The 19883-nt window shown below is 36.2% G+C and overlaps 2 protein-coding genes and 1 pseudogene across 2 annotated transcripts; all 3 read right to left on the bottom strand.

Moving 5' to 3' along the window:
* Positions 1-4527: 4527 nt before the first annotated feature.
* LOC131593630 (uncharacterized) lies at positions 4528-6470 on the bottom strand. The gene is made up of 2 exons (XM_058866194.1): positions 5636-6470; positions 4528-5531 (listed from the first exon to the last, which is right to left on the bottom strand). The coding sequence occupies exons 1-2, from the start codon at positions 6468-6470 to the stop codon at positions 4528-4530; spliced, it is 1839 nt and encodes a 612-aa protein (XP_058722177.1).
* Positions 6471-14244: 7774 nt separating this feature from the next.
* On the bottom strand, positions 14245-16732 carry LOC131654705 (protein IQ-DOMAIN 6-like; annotated as a pseudogene).
* A 408-nt stretch (positions 16733-17140) lies between these two features.
* LOC131654740 (F-box/FBD/LRR-repeat protein At4g00160-like) lies at positions 17141-19413 on the bottom strand. Its single transcript, XM_058924686.1, has 3 exons — positions 17945-19413; positions 17714-17857; positions 17141-17631 (listed from the first exon to the last, which is right to left on the bottom strand). The coding sequence occupies exons 1-3, from the start codon at positions 18881-18883 to the stop codon at positions 17353-17355; spliced, it is 1362 nt and encodes a 453-aa protein (XP_058780669.1). The 5' UTR covers positions 18884-19413; the 3' UTR covers positions 17141-17352.
* Between the last annotated feature and the right edge of the window lie 470 nt (positions 19414-19883).

Below are 19883 nucleotides of genomic sequence, written 5' to 3' on the forward strand. Positions count from 1 at the left end.
TCGGTGTTCGTCCATATTTGGAAAGAGTCAAAGTAGGAGGACTTTTTCTAGTGTGACACTTGTGAATTGTGATATAGGAAGGTGATGGCGGACCTTCGAAAGTCCGATTGTTTAAAATTTTGAGTTTCTAAGTTTGTTAGCCTGGTTTACACGTTGTGTGTAACACCCTATTCCCCATCGCTAAGTTTGTTGGGCCAATTCTGACATTTTTTTTGTTGGAATAATGATACTTTATTAAACCAAAAAGCAATGGGTTACAAACCGATCCCATTGGGATCCAGGTACATCAAAATCATCCAAGACAAATCAATTATCCTATAAGCATGTGTGTTTTGTCAATATGGGTGCTAACTATTCTATGGAGGCTACCTCTATGCACTATGTTGTATTTAATCTCTTGCTCCATATTGGTATGTATTTCTTTTCCAAAACAAATTGCATTCCTTGCAATCCAAGTAGCATATATTGTTTCAGTCAAGGCAAGTTTGAGCAGGATTCTACGCCAACCTTTCATCTTTAGTTCCTGCATCAGCCAACTTTTTTCCTCCGACCACGACTTTGGTTGTCTATTATACCCAATCCAGTCCAGAATGTTTTTCCATATAGCCCCTGTACCATGGCACGCAAAGAATAGATGTTCCAAATTCTCAAGATCTCCACAGAAAACACATGTATTATCAATTTCTACTCCAAACCGTGCTAGCCAGTGGCGCAACATAGTGATGAATTGTTTGCTTCTGTGAAGTCTTTTTGTGAAAAAACATGATATTGAGATTCCTGATCTTAATGATGTTCATTCAACAACAAGATTTGGTCGTTCTCGCCTTGAAGAAAACCAGGTAACCATTGAGCATTATTTTAGAGTTGAAATATTTTTCACTACCATTGACAAACAATTGCAAGAGTTGAATAACAGATTTAGTGAGCAAGCGATTGATTTGTTAACTCTAAGTTGTGCTTTGTCTCCATTACAAGGCTTTCAACCTTGATACCATTTGCATTCTAGTTGAAAAATATTATCCTATGGACTTCAATGAGCAAGAGAAGATTAATTTGAAATTTCAACTTCGGCATTTTATTCTCGACGTTTCGTCAAGCATCGAGTTTGAATAATCTGTCAACTATTCAAGAATTATGTTCATCTTTGGTTGCAAGTGAAAAGAAGGAAATTTATTATTTGATTGATAGACTGCTTCGCCTTATCATGACTCTCCCGGTATCTACAGCTACTACGGAAAGTTCTTTTTCGGCAATGAAAATTATCAAGACAAGATTGAGAAACAAAATGGAAGCTGATTTTTTAGGAGATAGCATGACGGTTAATATCGAAAGAGAAATTGCTGCAAGTATTGATTCCGAGACTATTATTGATGATTTCAAGCTACTCAAAAACCGTAGAGCATTACTTTAAGATATTTTTATGCAATACTCTTTAATCATTTCATGTTCAACTTTGTGTTTATTACAATTTAGATATTTTATATACATTATGATAGGAATATTTGATATATAAATTATGGTCTAATTTGGTGGCCACCCCAAAAATTTTATTCTAGTTCCGCCACTGGTGCTAGCCTATCCTTCATGTTCAGTCTGTCTAGAAAAACCAACCATACTATTAAGATAGCTCGTGGTCGTGTCAAATTAAAAATCTAACATATATTTTATTTGTTTAAATTTGAATATTTAAAAAATAAATAAAAGTGTTAAAACAATATAAAAGTGATCAATTATAATTATTCAAAATATATTTTTAAAAAGAGTTACATATAAATTAATTATGCTTAACTAAAAAGAGTTATATATAGATTAATTATGCTAAACGTATTAATTTTTTTACTAATTTATTACTAAAAATACTTTGATGCAGCAACATTTAAAATTGGTGATAATTATAGCCTTCCAAATTAAATTGGTGAAAATTATCACGTGAAAAATACTCGATTGGAATAATGCTTAATTCTCTAGCATAAAAGAGCTAATAGGTTCATTAGTAATAAGAAAAATAAAAAATTACATATTTGAATTAGAGAGAAAATTATCTAGCATATTAAAAAAAGTTGGAAATGAATGAGAGATTAAAGAGGGGTTTTAAATAAAAATTTTGGAGTCGTGGGGATAAATTAAATGGCTTCATTAGTTTTTTTTTTCTTTGGATAAGTTGGAGCTTAAATGGTTTTTTTTAATAGAAAGTTATTAGTTTGTTATTATTATTATTTTTTTTAATTAAGTGAATCTTTATTAATTCAAAAACAGTGATTACAAATGCGATCCTAAAACGGATCCAGCAAGCAACAAAATCAAAAGGAGCATTCTAGACTAATATTACAGCATAAGCCTGGCAATGTGTTTGCGAATATGACTATCTACCCAACCTCTATATGTAATACTATCAATGATCTTATGAATAGTATTGAATTTCTCGGGTTTATCAAAAATGGTTGCGTTCCGAAACTGCCAAATGCCGTAGATTGCTTCAGCAAACACAAGCTTTAGCAGTCTTGCTCTCCAACCCTTCCTGTTTGCAGAATGCAGAATCCAGGCAAGTTCATCAGGCCATGCGAGAGGCTTATGGTTGATTTCCGCCCATTGCAAGATGTAGCACCAAATCTCCTTCGTTGCATCACAGTGGAAGAAGACGTGTTGCACTGTTTTAGGGGCTTGTTTACACATAGAGCAAATGATAGAGTCCTGGATGAGACCAAACCGTGCAAGTCGAACCTTCGTAGGGAGTCGCTCGTGGCACAACATCCATGTAGTAACTAAAGCGCGAGGTTTTGCAGGATTACGCATCAGCAGGCTGCTCCACGGGACTCGCGGTATATCCGCCATGAGGACATCATACACCTTCCTCATTTCAAATTTGTGGCCCCCCATCAAATTGGAGCATCTCTGATAGAATTTGTCCCGTTGATTCATGATTGCCTGGAAAAGCCACGGCCACGAAGAACCTGACATAACATCCACCAAAGGAGTCCCTTTCAGGTAGTAACTATGAATCCAGAGCACCCAGAGATTGTCGGCTTTACGAAAGATGTTCCAGAGGCACTTTAGTAACGTCACCTGGTTCCATAAGCTAATGTTAATGACATTAAGGCCACCACAGCATATAGGCTTGCATACGGTATACCAAGAGATGGGACTTTTTCTGCTTTTCTCATGAGAACCTGTCCATAGAAAAGTTCGACAAATCGCATCAATTTTTGCCAGCACGAATTTAGGAAGAGGAAAACAAGTGAGCCAGTATTGTGTTATTGCAAATACAGTGCTCTGAATAAGTTGTATCCGTCCAGCATAGCTAAGAAGTTTGGAGGTCCAATGGCGAACTCGACCAACTATTCTCTCAATGATGGGGAGGTAATGCGATATCTTCAGCCTTTTGTCTGCTAAAGGAACCCCGAGGTACTTTACAGGGAGGTGGCCCTCTTCAAAGCCTGACATCCTCTTAATGGAGTCTTTAAGGGTGTTATCTAGCCCACCACAGAAAAATTTACACTTTGCGGGATTCATTATTAAACCTGTAGACAGGGAGAATAATTTCAGAGTTGCAAGCATCATGCCAATCGTGTTGGTATCGCCCCTGCAAAACAACAATATATCATCAGCAAACGAGAGGTTCGTCAGACCCAGTTTCTTACACTTGGCATGGTATTTGAACCGATGGTCTTTCTGCATTTTATCAAGCAACCTACTAAGGTATTCCATCATCAAGACAAAGAGCAAGGGGGAGATGGGATCCCCTTGTCTAAGTCCTCTACGAGCCGGCATGGGATGAGTAAGCTCTCCATTAATATTAAACACGTAGGAAACAGACGTGATTGTAGCAATGATCCAATGGACAAACTTACTAGGCATTCCCAATTCAATCATGATATCTTGGAGGGCCAGCATGATATGATTATGAATGTGTTGTCCTGGGACAAACGCTGCCTGGCAGTGGCTAATAATTGTCTGCAGCACTTTCCCCAATCGGTTAGTGAGAATCCGGGCAATAATCTTATAGAAAACAGTGCAGCCTACTATAGGGCGATAGTCCTTTACATTACTAACATTAGACTGCTTAGGAATAAGAGTTACCACAGTCTTATTGAACTGAATAAGCATCTCACCAGATTCAAGGAATTCAAAAATGGCGGCTATCACGTCCTCTTTAATGATATGCCAACATGTCTTGTAAAATTTAGCTCTGTAACCATCGACTCCAGGACTCTTAAGGTCTCCAATACCCTTTAGGGCGTGATCAATTTCCTCAACAGTGACTTTTCCTTGCAGGTAGTCTCTCTGCTCCCAAGTTACTTGTACACCATTCCTTAATGCTTCAATATCAACGTGATTAAGGTTTAGGCTATCGGCTCCCATGAGGCTCCCGTAGAAATCCAGAATTTCTCTCTCAATATCATCTTGATTCGTGAGACAAGTCCCATCAGTTCTTCTAAGCATAGTAATACTCTTTGAGTGCTTCTTAGACTTAAGATAGGCGTAGAAGAAAGCAGAGTTTCCGTCCCCTAAACGCAGCCAGTCAATTTTTTAGCGTTGCTGCAGAATTTGTTCCTCCCTAGTGTTCCATTTAACCACTTCCACAGTAAGATTTTTTACCCTCTCAATGATAATACAATTAGTTCTATCGTGCTGGAGGCTAGCCTGAGCATTCTGGAGCGCAGTTCTGCATTTTTCAAGATTGAGTCTAATATCATTGAACGGTTTTCGTAAGACTCCCAGTGCAGCCTTGAGACGTTGTAGTTTGTGCCAAAGTACCTGCATAGGCCTCCCTCTAGCAGGTTTCAGCCACCTTTCCCTCACAACCCTTTCAAATCCCTCAATTGCCACCAGATGATTACTGAATCGAAACAATTTAGGAAGTGATCGAGTTTTAGCCAAAGAAACATGAAGAAGTGCATGATCCGAGACGCTTGAAGGAAGAATGTTTAGAGTTGCCTCACTATACAGATGGAACCACTCCACATTAGCAAGCAGTCTATCAATCCTAGAGTAAATAGGATTTCTTATTTGATTGTTGAACCATGTGAAGAAATCACCGCAACTATCCATATCCCCTAGACCAGTACTATTCATCATGTTATGCAGGTCCTCGTATTCAGCCTCTGTAACCAAGTTACCTCCCATACGATCCTGAGTGGTGAGGACGTTGTTATAATCTCCAACCACACACCACGGACCCTGTTGAGTTCTGTGAATGTTAGCAATACCATCCCATAATCTCATGCGCCCTTCCAAATGATTCAGAGCGTATATTGCCGTAAGCCAATACCGAAAATTTCCATGCGTATCGTAAACCCCACAATGAATGTGCTGGCTGCTGCTATTCATAACTCTTATGTCAACCATGCCTTCATTCCAATGTATCCAAATTCTCTCGTTACTGTGATGCGAGTAATTATCTACAAACCTGCCACCAAGGTTGATTTTATTTCTAATGCTGCAAGCTTTATCACTTTTCACTCGAGTTTCAAGCAAAATGCATATGTCAGGCCTAAGCTCACGGAGACGGGAACTAATCTCCCTAAGCTTGCCTATTTTATTGAGTCCCCTCACATTCCAAGAAGTCAACATTGGGAGGTGTTTGAGGTTGCTAGCGGATCACTCAAAACCTCTAGCGCATCAAAATCGTTAGTACAAGGGACAGGTACAGAGGTAGAAGCCTCAACATACATGATTCTCTTCTGGCCTCTATCACCTGTAGCCTTATTGACCATAGTCCAAGCTTGCTCCACTACTGTCTCCTTATCCTTGTCTTCTTTAGGGGTGCATATAACAGGTACTGGATCTGGCTCTAGATTCGGGGGTTTAGGTCTCCAAACTTTCTTCTTTGGCTCCATTCCACATTGATGTCCCACCCTTTGGCACTTATCACAGAATTTCGGACGCCACTCATACTCAATTCCCTGTTTCAGCAACCTTCCTTCAGGATCTTTAATGGTGATTTCATCAGCTAGCTTCCGAGTGATGTCGACCTCCACCAAAATCCTTGCATATGAGACTCGTAGCTTATGAGCCGTACACTCATCAGTGACCAGAGGGACCCCTATCGTGCTTCCAATTTTATTCAAGCTTCTAGCCCCCCATAGATGAAGTGGAAGTTTGGGGAGCTTAACCCAAATAGGGAGAGTACGAAGCATATAATCTTTTACATTGTAATTCGGCCGCCACTCCTTCAGGATAATGGGAATGTTACGGAGCGTATACGGCCCCTTCATCATAACACCATCCATATCTTCATGGCTCTTGAATCGCAGAAGGAAATAGCCATCCTCGTGGTAATACATATCAGGCAGCGTCTCAAAACTCCAGGACTTCACCATGAAGTTCTTCACCGCAGTCATACTGAGGTCTTCCCCCATTCCATAAAGAATTAGGGTATTTTCCCAGAATTGGACTTCAGACGTGACATCGTCCTCCTCAATTTCAAGATCAAATTCACCTTCAATCTTTGTAGTGGTCACATACGACATCGTCATCCCTTTATTAGGGTTACGATTTTCATTGAGTATGTCCACCCAAAGCTTTCTTGAATCAGCCGTTGCATCACCATTACCAGTTGTCGCAGATGTAACCAAATAGGGGATTTGTTATTTATTTTATTATTATTTATTATAAATTTTTGGAGGAAAATTTTGGTGGGAAGAACTTCTAGGATTGTAATTTAGTATGATATGATGATGATAAGAAAACTAATTATTTTTTAGTGGAGATTTAGTGGGTTAGTGGAAGAAAATTAGTTTTTATGTAATAATTAATTAAATTAAATTAGAATGAATATAAATACTAAATAATTACGAAAATTTTATTTAATAATAAAGATAAAAAAAGTCAAACGAATATAAAAGTTAGTAGGTTAGTGAAGAAAATTAGTTTTTATTAAATTATTAATTAAATTAACTTAAATATAAATAAGATATAATTATCAAAATAAATTAAATGAAATGACTCAAATAACCTCAATTTTGACTCCAAAATTTGTTTCAATAACTTAACAACTTTAATTAATAAAATATTATTTATTTTTCAAAATAAAATCTGGTTCAAAGGCTCAGCATTTTAATTTGTTGTGATACTTACGAGGGAATATGTACAATATATTAGCATAAGGTTTGTTAAATAATTTATTTGACACAAATATTTTTCTATCATGTATTAATTCTTAAAGAAAATCCAACCGAAATTGAGAATTTAATTGAATTAGAGATTCAAACTAGAATTCTTACAAGGAACTTAACTATTATATTTTTTAAATTTGTGCATAATAATTCTAGTATATGTAATTCAAAATTTATGGAAGTTCCTACATCTTTGATCATTTTTGTCTATAAAACAAGGAACGAGATCAACCAAAAATTAACATATAAAATAAGATAAAATAAAGGTTAAAAAAACTATTAAAAATAGAGAAGAAAATGACAGAAAATGTAAAAAAAAAAAAAAACTATTAAAAATAGAGAAGAAAATGACAGAAATTTAACTGATACGATTTCATAAAATCAATGAGACTAAATATAACAATTAAATAGAAATTTAAATTGTGAATGAAAATACGTTTAGTTTTTTTTTTTTTAAATCAAACATTATATAAATTAAGAGGCCAAACATACATCAATGTCTGCAGAATTGAGAATAATACCAGCCCAGATTCTAGAACCAACAATTTTCCCAACTTTCACCATATGGTGAGCATCAGTATTAAAGGTCCTACTAAGAAACAAAAAGGAAGCATCCCTAAAACTACCAAGAAAATTACTGCAATCTTTAATGATATGATCTAATGCTGCATCGACATCAAATCCGTTCACATAGTCAACAATGCACATCGCATCCAACATGAACATAACCTCCTCAAGCTTTAGCTCCAATATTGCTAGCTCCATCCCCCACTGTATGTCTTTTAGTTCTGCAGATGCTATATCTTCGCGGCTGAAGAATTTCTTGCACGCTGCCAGGGAGATCTCCCCTTTTGGGTCTTTAATCACACAGCCCAAAGACACAACACCTTCATCAAAACACCCCGCGTCAGTTTGAACAGTCCAGTGGCTAGTAGGCTTGACATTCATATGATTAACATGGACCCTTAGCTTTGGAAACCTCCTTGAAAGGTTGAGTTCCATAATTGTATCACCAATATTCTAGGCTATATCTTATGGATTGGGGGATTCCCTTTTAAAAACAATCGCATTCCGAGCATTTCAAAGCCTCCACATACCGGTGCAAATCACTTGGAACAAGTTCCAATCTTTCTTCTTTAAAATAGCCGCCAGCCAATCATACACATCACCATCGTCGGGCATACGAACACCAAGGGGGAGAGAAGAAGACTCTCTTTGAGAAATCACAGTGCATAAAAACATGATTGATGGATTCAGGAAACAGATGACAAAAAGGGCAATATACGTCGAGATTGATACTTTTTTTCGCCAAATTGCAGTTGGTTTGTAGGATATTGCTAAGCATCCTCCATATGAAAATTTTGATTCTCTCTTGCAAAGGGGCCTTCCATAGATGCTTCCACAATATTCCTTCTAAAAAGTTTGAAGGTCCCGCCTTGGGAGCTTGAGAAATCCTGCGCAACAAATGGTAGGCAGACCGCACAAAATATTCCCCGTCTTTCTCGAAGTGCCAAATGAGTTTATCCTCAGGAAAACGCCTTGATAACAACATGCTTGTGATATGAACCACTTCAGGTGGTGCAAAAGTACTTCTGAGAGCTTCTTCATTCCATCTGCCACAATCTCTATCAATAAGCATTGACGGAATCCAGTTATCTTCAGCTATTCGAACTTTCTCCACGTCCCTTATCCTAACCATATAGTTCCTTTGGAAACCACTTCTTTAGCACTGTGTATACTACGCCACGCATAGCTTGGTTTGTAGCCCACCCCCGCTTCAGATATGTTACATCTTGGATAGTAGATGCCCTTAAAGAATCTCTCGAACAAAGAACCATCACCTTTCATCAGCCTCCAGAATTGCTTCCCGAGCAAGCTACTATTAAAGTCTTTTATTCCTCCAAACCTCATTCCTCTTGAGTCTCCACCTGATTCTTGAGTTTCCAGTCGCTTATCATAGTGCTCTTGAAAGCCCTGACATTAAAGCTTCTTTCAGTCCACAACTTCGCAGCCAACGTTTTCTGAAAAGATTCCTCTTCACATACCTCCTCTTCTGCCACCACCACTCCTTCCTCTTCTTCTTTTGAGAGAGTTATACTCCTCCACTTTTCCATCGAGATACACCACTATCACATTCACTATTGTAATTTCTCAGTCTCGGAATGCAAAAAAGAGAAACAAAAACGAAAACCACACTTTGTGGGGAGAACCAGGATAATCTGGGGAATGGAACAAACTAGGATGATGAGAAATTGCCGCCACTAAACCCTAATTTGAGAAAACGGGGGAAAATGCACGATAAGTTTCGTAGAGAGAGAAAGACCTCATTCTCTCTAGAAACACGTGAGTTCAAGACTTATAAAAGTATTAGTTGTTCAAAAAGACATTTAGGCTATGTTTGGATATCACAAAATGAACGGAGCGGAATGGAGCGGAGCGGAGTGGGATGGAGCGGAATGGAACAGAGCGGAACAAATGTACCATTCCATTGTTTGGAAATTTTTAGGACGGAATAAGACAAATTGTTCATTCCGCCCAAATCGGAGGGGAAGGAATATGGTGGTAAATGATGGAATGGAATGGAATCCATACCACTCCTTTCCGCTCTGCTCCATCCGTTTTTAAATTATCCAAACAACAGAATATCATTTTATTTCATTCCATTCCGCTCCGCTCCATCCGATTCCATCAATCCAAACAAAGCCTTAGTTAAAAGTGAATCAAAGTGCATTGTCAACAAATAAAATATGGAATCGAGATTGAATGAGAATAATGTATCAACAAATGAGAATAATGTGATACAAATGACAAAAAATGATATTACACAAACAATTATGATCAAGATGTGATGAATATTGGTTGAATCTTTGAATTTAGGTTGAAATTCTCGAATCTCTGGTGAGTGAAGATATGATCTATGGTGAGATCTATGGGTTTAGTGAAGAAATTAGAGAAAGAAATAACTGTAAAGAATGAAGAAAAAAATAATTTGTTATCTTGTGAATTGTGATGTCAATGAAACTATGACACGGGGAAGATAAGATGAGATAATGGATTACAAACATCTAAAGTAAGAGCTAATGAATATTTTGCAGAGGAGACACGCAGAATATAACATGAATGAAAGAAAAAACTTTGAAGGTTTTGCCCAAATTATTACAAAAATTTAAGGTAATCGAAAGAAATTGATCCAATCAAAATATAGATTGATAAAATATAGATGAAATATAGAGTTAATTTTTCCGATACCATGTTAAATATATGGTTTGAATTCTCCCATTGAAAGAAATAAAAAAAATATATTATTTTTATTGATAGTAAGATAAAAATTACAATTGAAAGCATAGGCGGACCCACGTTTAGACTCACTGTGGCTATAGCCACACCAAAATCTTATGTATTTTTTTTTTAACAATGACAATTACTATATCAACCTGATAGAATATTAATTATATACATTTTATTTTATTTAAAATTTATTATTCTCAAAATGAATAGATTGCTTATGGACAACATCTACTTGTTATTTTTTTCTCCATCATTGCATATGTGTTCATCTCTCTCTCAATAATATAAATACAAAATCAAAATAAATTTTAAGAAAGTTTAATTAAAAAATAAATTAAATAACTAAAAAATAAATTAAATAACAAAATAAGTTGAGTGTTAAATAAATTTAATTTTAATTTTAATTTTAATTAGTTATAAACAAATTGTACTTATATTTTAATTTTAACTTATTTAAAAAATTATCAAAACGACGTTATTTTGTTAGAGGAAAAAAAACATTTCATACGTCGATTTTTCAAGATTTTCAATTCACCAATTTTTATTAGTTTTGATCGGTTCTAACTAGCTCTAATTGATTTAATAATTTATTCGATCGAGCAATCTAATAAGACCAACAACCCTTTCAATTTTTTATTAGAATGGTCAGTCCAGTTTAGTTTTTAAAACAATGTCATCATATTTGCTAATCCCTCATATTTATGAAATAATTTTTATTATAAATATATTATTTTAAATAATATTATTTATTATTTATAATATAGTTTAATTAGTACAATGTCATCATATTTGCTAATCCCTCATATCTATGAAATAATTTTTATTATAAATATATTATTTTAAATAATATTATTTATTATTTATAATATAGTTTAATTAGTAAAAAAAATTATACTTAGCTACATCAATATATATTGGCTGCCCTGATTGAAAGGTCCTAATGATCCCTTTATAAATTAGGAGAGAGCATTAACTAAGAGGCCTAATAATGCTCTAACAAGTTAATAGTAATTAAAAAAAAAAAAAACTAACTAACAACAAAAACTTAATTCTGTTATCACAGCCGTTTAATTTTAACATACATTATCTTTTACCTTTTAATTTTGTTTTTGTTTTCTTTTTAATTTTAACTTCAAAATTATCACCCTCTCCTAATGGACCCCACCCCTATGACGTGGCAGTCCAATTCCCTCGTTCTCTCTTAGCGCGCGCGTAAAATTTGAAATCTCATTCTTCATTCACTCTCATGGTGTGTGTTCTCTGAAATTCAGATCTCACACTTCTCTGATATCTCTCTCGGAATCAATTCAAATCTCAGGTTTGTGTATTTCTCTCGGAATCAATTCAATCTTAGAATTTGATCTTCATCTCTGCTGTTTGTTTTGAATATTTGTTTGATTTTGAACTTAACCTATGGTTTGATTATGAAATCGTGCGTTGTATATTGTTGCACAGAGACTTTCAAGAAACCTAATGGCTCAACGTCAACAACGTGCCGCTCCGTTTGACTTTACACCGGAACTAGAACTTGATTTGAAACGTGGTGTATATCGCCATAACAACAGTAGCAAAAAGTGGATAAGAATCGTCACCGATCCGGATTACCGATTTCCACCGGATACCAACACAGAGGTTCTAAGGGTAATGATTCGTTTATTAGAGAGTTTAATTTTTGCTTTTATTGAGATCAGTTTGATCAATTTTCTCACTGCTTGATGTTTTTGTTTTCAATTTTTACATATGTAGCAAAAATGGCGCCGGATGCTCAAGGATGATCCAAACCTCTCAATCCTTATGAATGGACCTTCTCTATTAGCGGATCAAATGCTTGGTTTGGTTGGCGCTCCCGACGACCGTGTTCCTCTTGCTGTTGCTCCCGTTGGTGTTCGTGCTCCCCCTCCCTTCGGCGTTCCTCTTGTTGTTGCTCCCGTCGGTGTTCGTGCTCCTCCTCCCGTTGGTGTTCGTGCTCCCCCTCCCGTCAGTGTTCCTGCTGCTCCTCCTTCTGTCGGTGTTCGTGTTCCCCCTCCCGTCGGTGTTCCTCTTGCTGCTCCTCCTTCTGTCGGTGTTCGTGCTCCCTCTCCCGTCGGTGTTCCTCTTGCTGCTACTCCTGTCTCTGTAGCTGCTCCTCCTCCCTTCGGTGTTCGTGCTCCCCCTCCCATCGGTGTTTCTCTTGCTGCTACTCTGGTTAGCGTTGCTGCTCCTCCTCCCGTCGGTGTTCGTGCTACCCCTCCCGTCGGTGTTCCTCTTGCTGCTACTCCGGTTGGCGTTGCTGCTACTCCGGTTGGCGTTGCTGCTACTCCTCCCGTTGGTGTTCGTGCTACCCCTCCCGTCGGTGTTCCTCTTGCTGCTACTCCGGTTGGCGTTGCTGCTACTCCTCCCGTTGGTGTTCGTGCTACCCCTCCCGTCGGTGTTCCTCTTGCTGCTACTCCGGTTGGCGTTGCTGCTACTCCGGTTGGCGTTGCTGCTACTCCTCCCGTTGGTGTTCGTGCTCCCCCTCCCGTCGGTGTTCCTCTTGCTGCTACTCCTGTTGGCGTTGCTGCCCCTCCTTCCACCGGTGTTCGTGCTCGCCCTCCCGTCGGTGTTCCTCTTGCGGCTACTCCCAACGGTGTTCCTAATGCTACTCCCATCGATGTTCCTACTGCTCTTCCTTCCGTCAGGGTTCCTGCTGCCACTGCTGTTGTTACTGCTCCCGACGGTTTAATGCATAAGGTTGATAATTTGTCATTGGATGTTAATGAGCTGAAGGAAGTTTGTCGGAAGTCTTTGTCTGTTACAAACAATCATGATAGGTTGCAATTATATGTGAATAAGAAGTTTGATCAAATTGAAGCTTTAATTGACACTAAGTTTGATCATATTGAAGCTTTAATTGAGAGTAAGTTTGAAAAGCTGGACAACAAATTGGAGAAGCTGCTGAATGGTGGAAATATGGAGGATGGAGAAAATGTGAAGAATGGTGGTAAAGAGTAGTTTGTCAATAATGCTTTTTCATTACAATTTTTTAGCAATACATTGAACTTGTTATGTCAGAGACCATTGTTGTAACATTGTTCTTGAACTAGACTGAAATCTGGTGTGGGGATTTCACCTGATACGTTGTTATCTGAAAGGTCAAGGAGTCTCGACAATCCATAGTCATAATACCTTAACCCTCTCCCTTTATTATACAATATGAACAAGAATGGATAATGACTCGTTTTCTTTGCTCCACTCATGCTAGGGACTTTATTTATGCATTTGGGAATAGGCCCTGAAAATTTATTGTGGGAAAGATCCAATTGTGTCAGTGAAGAGATACTGCACAACTGTGGTGGAATGTTACCTTCAAACTGGTTGGATCTTAATATCATCACTTCCATACCATGTGGCATTTTCACTGGTACAGTTCCAGAGAAATTGTTTCTTCCAAAATGAATGCATTCCGAATTTGTTAAGTTTGTTAGGTCTAATAAAAAACTACCCGACAGACTATTGTTATTTATATCCAGGATTACGAGATTGATAAGTGATTCCATGGATGGAGGAAGTTCACCAGTCAGTATACTACTCCCCATGTGAAGGAAAGTTAAGCCTTTCCATTACTTCCAACAGTCAAGAATTTTTTCAGTTAAATGATTGGATGCTATACTCAAATAATCCAAATTATTTTCCCTACCATCAAAGAATAGAAGGGAAATATCAAAACCAAACTAACATATACCATCAAAGAATAGAAGGGAAATAGTATCTATTAGTCACTCTTCCTAAAAAAAACATGAAGATTTAAAAATATGATGAAATATTTTGTTGACAAAGTGTGATCTCCAGACTGAGGATTATCAAAACTCACAAATAACAGTTATACAGTTGGTGGCCAAGAACAGAAGCTACTTCCGGTTCTACATGAAGCTAGCTAGCTAACTAACAGACAACAAGATGTTGAATTTCTTAGAAAAACGAACAAATAAAGAGATCATGAGTATCCATTGACTTGCTTCAGTTTCCCTCTTTCACCGCGGCCTCACCGAGCTCTTGTCCATGTGAGTTGATGGTAGGTGAAGTGGGCTAGAAAAGTTGAGTGAATGGTCAGAAGCAGCTATGCTTCAATAATCTCCATTAGAGAAAACTGCAACCCTCTTCATAAATTGAAACTCATCCATTGACTGTTGCCTTTGAGCCATGTTATACATTGGATTATTACCCGATTTTAGCTTTGCCTTGGTTGACCGCTTAATTTGGCCTATTGTTGTTACTACTATCCACCAGTCCTTCGTCAAGTGTTCCCTGACATTGGTGTTGCTGATGTACAAATAGAAGATAATGCAGAACTCTCAACATACCAAAGCTCGAAACTTGGACTTGAGGACGAACGAGTAGCTTGTGCAAAGTGGGGAGGAGGCTTAGCAAAGATCCTTGTTGTAACATTGTTCTTCTTGATATATTGACTGAACATGGTTTTGATTAGAGCTTACAAAGGGATCCACAATTTTTTTTGAAGGTGGTGGTGTGTTTTATCTAAGCTTTCAGCATAGGATTGTTCCATCAATCTTGGCTGCCATCCATCTTTCCCACCAACTACATCCTCCATTAGCTTTGTTCATCTCCGGATTCTTGACAGAGGAAAACGAGGAGGTTGTTTGTGAATTAGTGCTTGAAGTTGGCCTGCATTGCTGCTAATAATCTGAATATATGTAAGCATCTTTCTTTGCATAACTGAAAGAAAAGAAGTAAACTGTCTCTATTTCTATTTCGTTTGAATGAATCAACAATTAAGTTTCTAAAATTGGAGAGCTATTCAACTTGGTCCTTGAACTAAAGAACTTCAGATGATTCATGAATTTGAAAACTCTCAATCACAAAAGTTTCTTCTACAGACAATCTCAAAGACTAAACTGGTTAATCTAAAAGGAGTACTATGATAAACAAAAGTCATTTTCAAGGACTAAGTAGGACTAAAATGTGATTTATCAACCTAACTTGTTACCTTCAGAGGTAGAGAGTATGCAAGTGCTCTCTTTTGAAAGCTCCTTTTTGCTAGAGAGTATGCAAGTGCTCTCTCTATTTTGAAAGCTCCTTGACTCATTTGAATTTTGGGTTTTGCATCTTCCAATGTTCCTATACTATCACATCACCCTTCCTGCACAAACACAAAAGAAATTCCTTAGCAAAATCTAACTAAAACAAAAAACTTGAAAAGTTCCTGCGGTTGATTTATGATACATACCTCAGCATCCTTCAAAAGTTCAAGCTTTGTGCATGCATCGCTCATTGAGCATATGCTGTACCACTTGTCCCTCCATGGACATCCTCACACAGCAAGCTCTTACTTGAGTCTAAACACAAACCAATGCTTGCATGCACCTCACTGCAGCTTGTGAAATCTTATATTATGAACACCATGAAAAGAAGAATTGGAAAGCTTGCATTGCAATATAAAAACTAAACTATACAAATCTGATTTCTACAATGCCAAACAATCACTACTTATAACAAAATGAGTTAGTTATCCCTAATAGCCAACTTCTAACCTCTTCATAACTAACTAAGAGTCACATTATGATTAGTTAACTTGCTACACAAGTAACTTTTTCAACAACTACTAACTTTTATGTTTAACATCCCCCTCAAGGTAGAACAGATGTCAATCATTCCTAGTTTGCTTTGTAGATTGCTGAATGGTCCTATGTGCAAGACTTGGTCAAAATATATGCCACTTGAAGCAAATATAGAATTCCTTTGTACACTTTGTATCTAACCACAAGGAAGTCAATTTTTAATATGATTTGTTCTCTCATGGAAAACTGGATTGGTTGTTATGTGAAGAGCTAATTTGTTGTCACAATAAATCATAATTGGGGAAGAATGCTTGATGTGAAAATCCTGCAGCGAGTAATTGATCCATTGTCCTTCACATATATCTTAAGCCAATGCCCTATATTTAGTCTCAGATGAAGATCTATACACGACTATTTGCTTCTTGTTTTTCCAGCTAATCAATGAATTCCCAATAAAGAAACAAAACTCTGTTGTTGTTCTTCTAGTGTCGGGAAATGTTCCCCAATCACAATCAGAGAAGCCTTTAAGAATCATAACTTGCTTCCTCACTTGTCTACCCCTAACTAGTGGATTCTTGTTCCTGCACATTCTGATTCTATTGTCACTAAGAAATCTAATAGAATTCATAACATGTTTTGCTGATGTTAGGATTGGTCCTTATGTTCATCAATTAACTTTTTTTATAAATAAACATTCATTTTATCTTTTGGAATATTGTAGTAGCTGGTCACTAATGCGGTTGGAAGATAGGGTCCTCACTTACTGAATGATCTCACAAAAGCACTGTTGGCCATGTTTTCAGTATTCACATTATCAACTGCAGCTGCATAATGGTTGTTGGGTACTCTATACAACAACACCGGAATATCAGAACGTGGTTTGCTTCGAAATGATTCAATTATTTTGGAATACTCATAACATTAACTCAAGAGATGTTGCTGATAAGTTATGTTTTATGAAAATCCAAAACATGATTGCTTGTTTAATTATTAATTTTTTGATTGCACATTTATTTACCTTTTTTTTTTTCTTTCTGTTTTTGTTTTTAATACAGCAATTTAAATTTTTATATATGAATCTCTCAGAGGATTTGTTTTATAAGGCACACTTTTTTAAAAAGAAATTCAGTACAAATAATTTGGGAGACCAGTCCAATCCTATTTTACCAAAGAAACTTGAAATTGAAAATTTGAGAGAATAAGTCAAGGTTGATTTCCACTTTTTATTTTAGAATAAAGACTATATAATTGTACCCTAAAATTATCAAACCAGGGAATCTGATTCCATTATCAAACCCAAGAACACACATCTTACAATAGTCATGAGGTAAAATCATGTCAGTTAATGAATACAGACACAATAAGCAACGATGAAGGACAGACACGAGATAAGGTAAGAGTTGTTGGGACATGAATCAATCAAATATAAGTTTACAGCCCTTTGGACACATAGATAATTTCTGTAATATTTGATACTTTGCATTTAAATCTAAAGAAGAGGAGCAGTGAATTGTCATGGTAGTTAATACTTTTGAATTTCGCATGATATATTCAGCAAATTGAAGCTCGCACAGTTTGCCCCTCCAATATCCAAACAAACAAGTTTTGAGCTGAGATGAAAGACAATTTGGAACCATCTTTAGGTCCTTCCAATTCTTGTCGTCAATTCCGTTGTTATCATTTTCTTCTATTTCCTAGACAATGTTGAAGTAAAAACAGAGTCAGAGTAGATTGAAAAAATACAATAAAATAATGAAATCAATTAATCAAAGCAACCTGATGATGAATGATAAGATGCTGAAGTTTGGGAGTGTGTTGAAGCAGTTTTAGTATCCACATCCCTTGGTCAAAGTTAGGGAATAGCTCTAATTGAGTTAGATTGTTAAAAAGGGGGACTTGAAAATTGTAAAGCTTCCATGTCTGGATGAATTTCAAACACAACATTAGAAACTAATTAATTCCATATGATTTGAAAAATTTGAAGTTACAAAACATTAAAATCCATACATGATTTACTTTGAGAACCATTGCCCTGGAGAAGCTGAGTAAAGGAAAAAGTTCAGGATCATCGGTAATATTAGCTCTCACCAAATTGGGCAAACATTTAATCATTCGTCCAGGTTCTTCCGCCCTATCGAATGTCGTTACAAGATAAGTATGCAATTCCTCTAGAATGGGAAAAGCTGAGAAAAAGTTGATCATATAGGTATGACAGATGAAAGTGACCCTATACAAATGAAGAGTTTTGATAGAAGAAACATTTATTCGAGGAAGGTCTTTGACAATATATAGATTTGTAAGCTTGAGAACAGTAAGAGTGTTAGAAGTGAAAATGTTAGAAACAAATTTCATCTCTAACGGAAAGTTCAACATGTTAAGTTCAAGGGTTTCAACTCTTCTTTGAATTGCTGCCATAATAACTGCGTCGAAAACTTGAGGTTCGTAATCAAAATGACATGTTACACGGAATGATAGTATTGGCAAGTTGATGTCACGAGATAGCATGAGTGCGTATATAATAAGGTTTGGGGTGATTCCCATAATGAAATCCAAAGTGGTGACAGAAAGCCATACTGGTTTCCATCTCTTTGCAAGAATGCTTGTCTGGGCGGCTAATCTGGTTGGGAGAAAAGAGAGAATATGACAGAGAATTGAGTCAGGAAGGTCGCTAAGCCTATCAGGTTGTTCGGTTGAAATTAAGGATCGCTTTCGGTCGCTAAGCCTATCTTGTTGTTCTGTTGAAATCAAGGATCGCTTTCTAGCTCTTTCTTTCGTTGAAATTGAAATCATCGATAGCTTATTAACCCTATCTTCGTTCGATGGCTTGTTAATCTTATATTTGTTTGAAATCAAGGATAGCTTTCTAGCCCTTTCTTCTCCTAAACTCATCAATAGCTTATTGGCCCTATCTTCCAACGATGGTGTGCTAACAACGGTATCTTCCATTGAAAAACTAATGAATTCTGGTTTGATTAAACAAGGTGAACTAGTAGGATTTACTTTATAGAGGGAAGACAAACCTAATTCATCTCATTATCAAACAAATCTTCACTAAATAAATTTCATCTGATTAGCAAACAAATCTCCATTAAATAAATTGAAACAAATCTTCACTAAAAAAAATTGAAACAAATCTCCACTAAATAAACTGAAACAAATCTCCACAAAAAAAAATTGAAACAAATCTCCACACTAAATAAATTGAAACAAATCTCCACACTAAATAAATTGAAACAAATCTCCACTAAATAAATTGAAACAAATCTCCACACTAAATAAATTGAAACAAATCTCCACTAAATAAATTGAAACAAATCTCCACTAAATAAATTTCATCTAATTCTGAAACAAATTTCCACTAAAAAAACGTAATTCATATACGGATCTAATTCTGAAACAAATTTGCACTAAAAAAAAAGCTACCAGAACAGAAATAAATACAAAGTAATAAATCAGATCTCTAAGGTGAAGGAACAATTACTTAACTTTGTGGATTTGAGGGGAGATTGGATTGTAAGGGTTTCTGAATGTGGGATCCAGACATATTGACAATAGGGCGTGTAAAAAAACAGGTTACTTATTATTTTTAACGTACCCAAAATTGTTTCACTTTTAAAAAAAATCCAATTCAAATATTAAGTGGCTATCCATTTTATTATCCAAATATAAATCAATATATAATAATATATAATAATAATAATAATAATAATAATAATAATAATAATAATAATAATAATAATAATAATAATAATGTAGTAGTTTAGTTATTGGATATCCAATTTTTTTTATTATGTAAATTTATATGTGATGTTTTAAAAAGGAACTAAAGAAAAAACTGTTAAAACATGCAGATCATGGTTCAATCGTGATTGAATCCTATATTAAATTTAAACTAATAAATAAATAAATATATTATTATATACCTAATAAAATTAATTTATATCAT

This window comes from Vicia villosa, linkage group LG3 (genome assembly GCF_029867415.1).
Source record: "Vicia villosa cultivar HV-30 ecotype Madison, WI linkage group LG3, Vvil1.0, whole genome shotgun sequence".
NCBI lineage: Eukaryota > Viridiplantae > Streptophyta > Magnoliopsida > Fabales > Fabaceae > Vicia > Vicia villosa.

Excerpts from the sequence above, each read along its gene's own strand:
- LOC131593630 (XM_058866194.1), bottom strand. The coding sequence starts at position 6,470 with ATGTCGTATGTGACCACTACAAAGATTGAAGGTGAATTTGATCTTGAA. Across the intron at positions 5,532-5,635 it reads TACCTCTGTACCTGTCCCTT|GCAAGCTTAGGGAGATTAGT; the intron begins GTACTAACGATT and ends TCAATAAAATAG.
- LOC131654740 (XM_058924686.1), bottom strand. The coding sequence starts at position 18,883 with ATGGAAGATACCGTTGTTAGCACACCATCGTTGGAAGATAGGGCCAAT. Across the intron at positions 17,858-17,944 it reads TGGTTCTCAAAGTAAATCAT|ACATGGAAGCTTTACAATTT; the intron begins GTATGGATTTTA and ends AAATTCATCCAG. Across the intron at positions 17,632-17,713 it reads ATCTTATCATTCATCATCAG|GAAATAGAAGAAAATGATAA; the intron begins GTTGCTTTGATT and ends AACATTGTCTAG.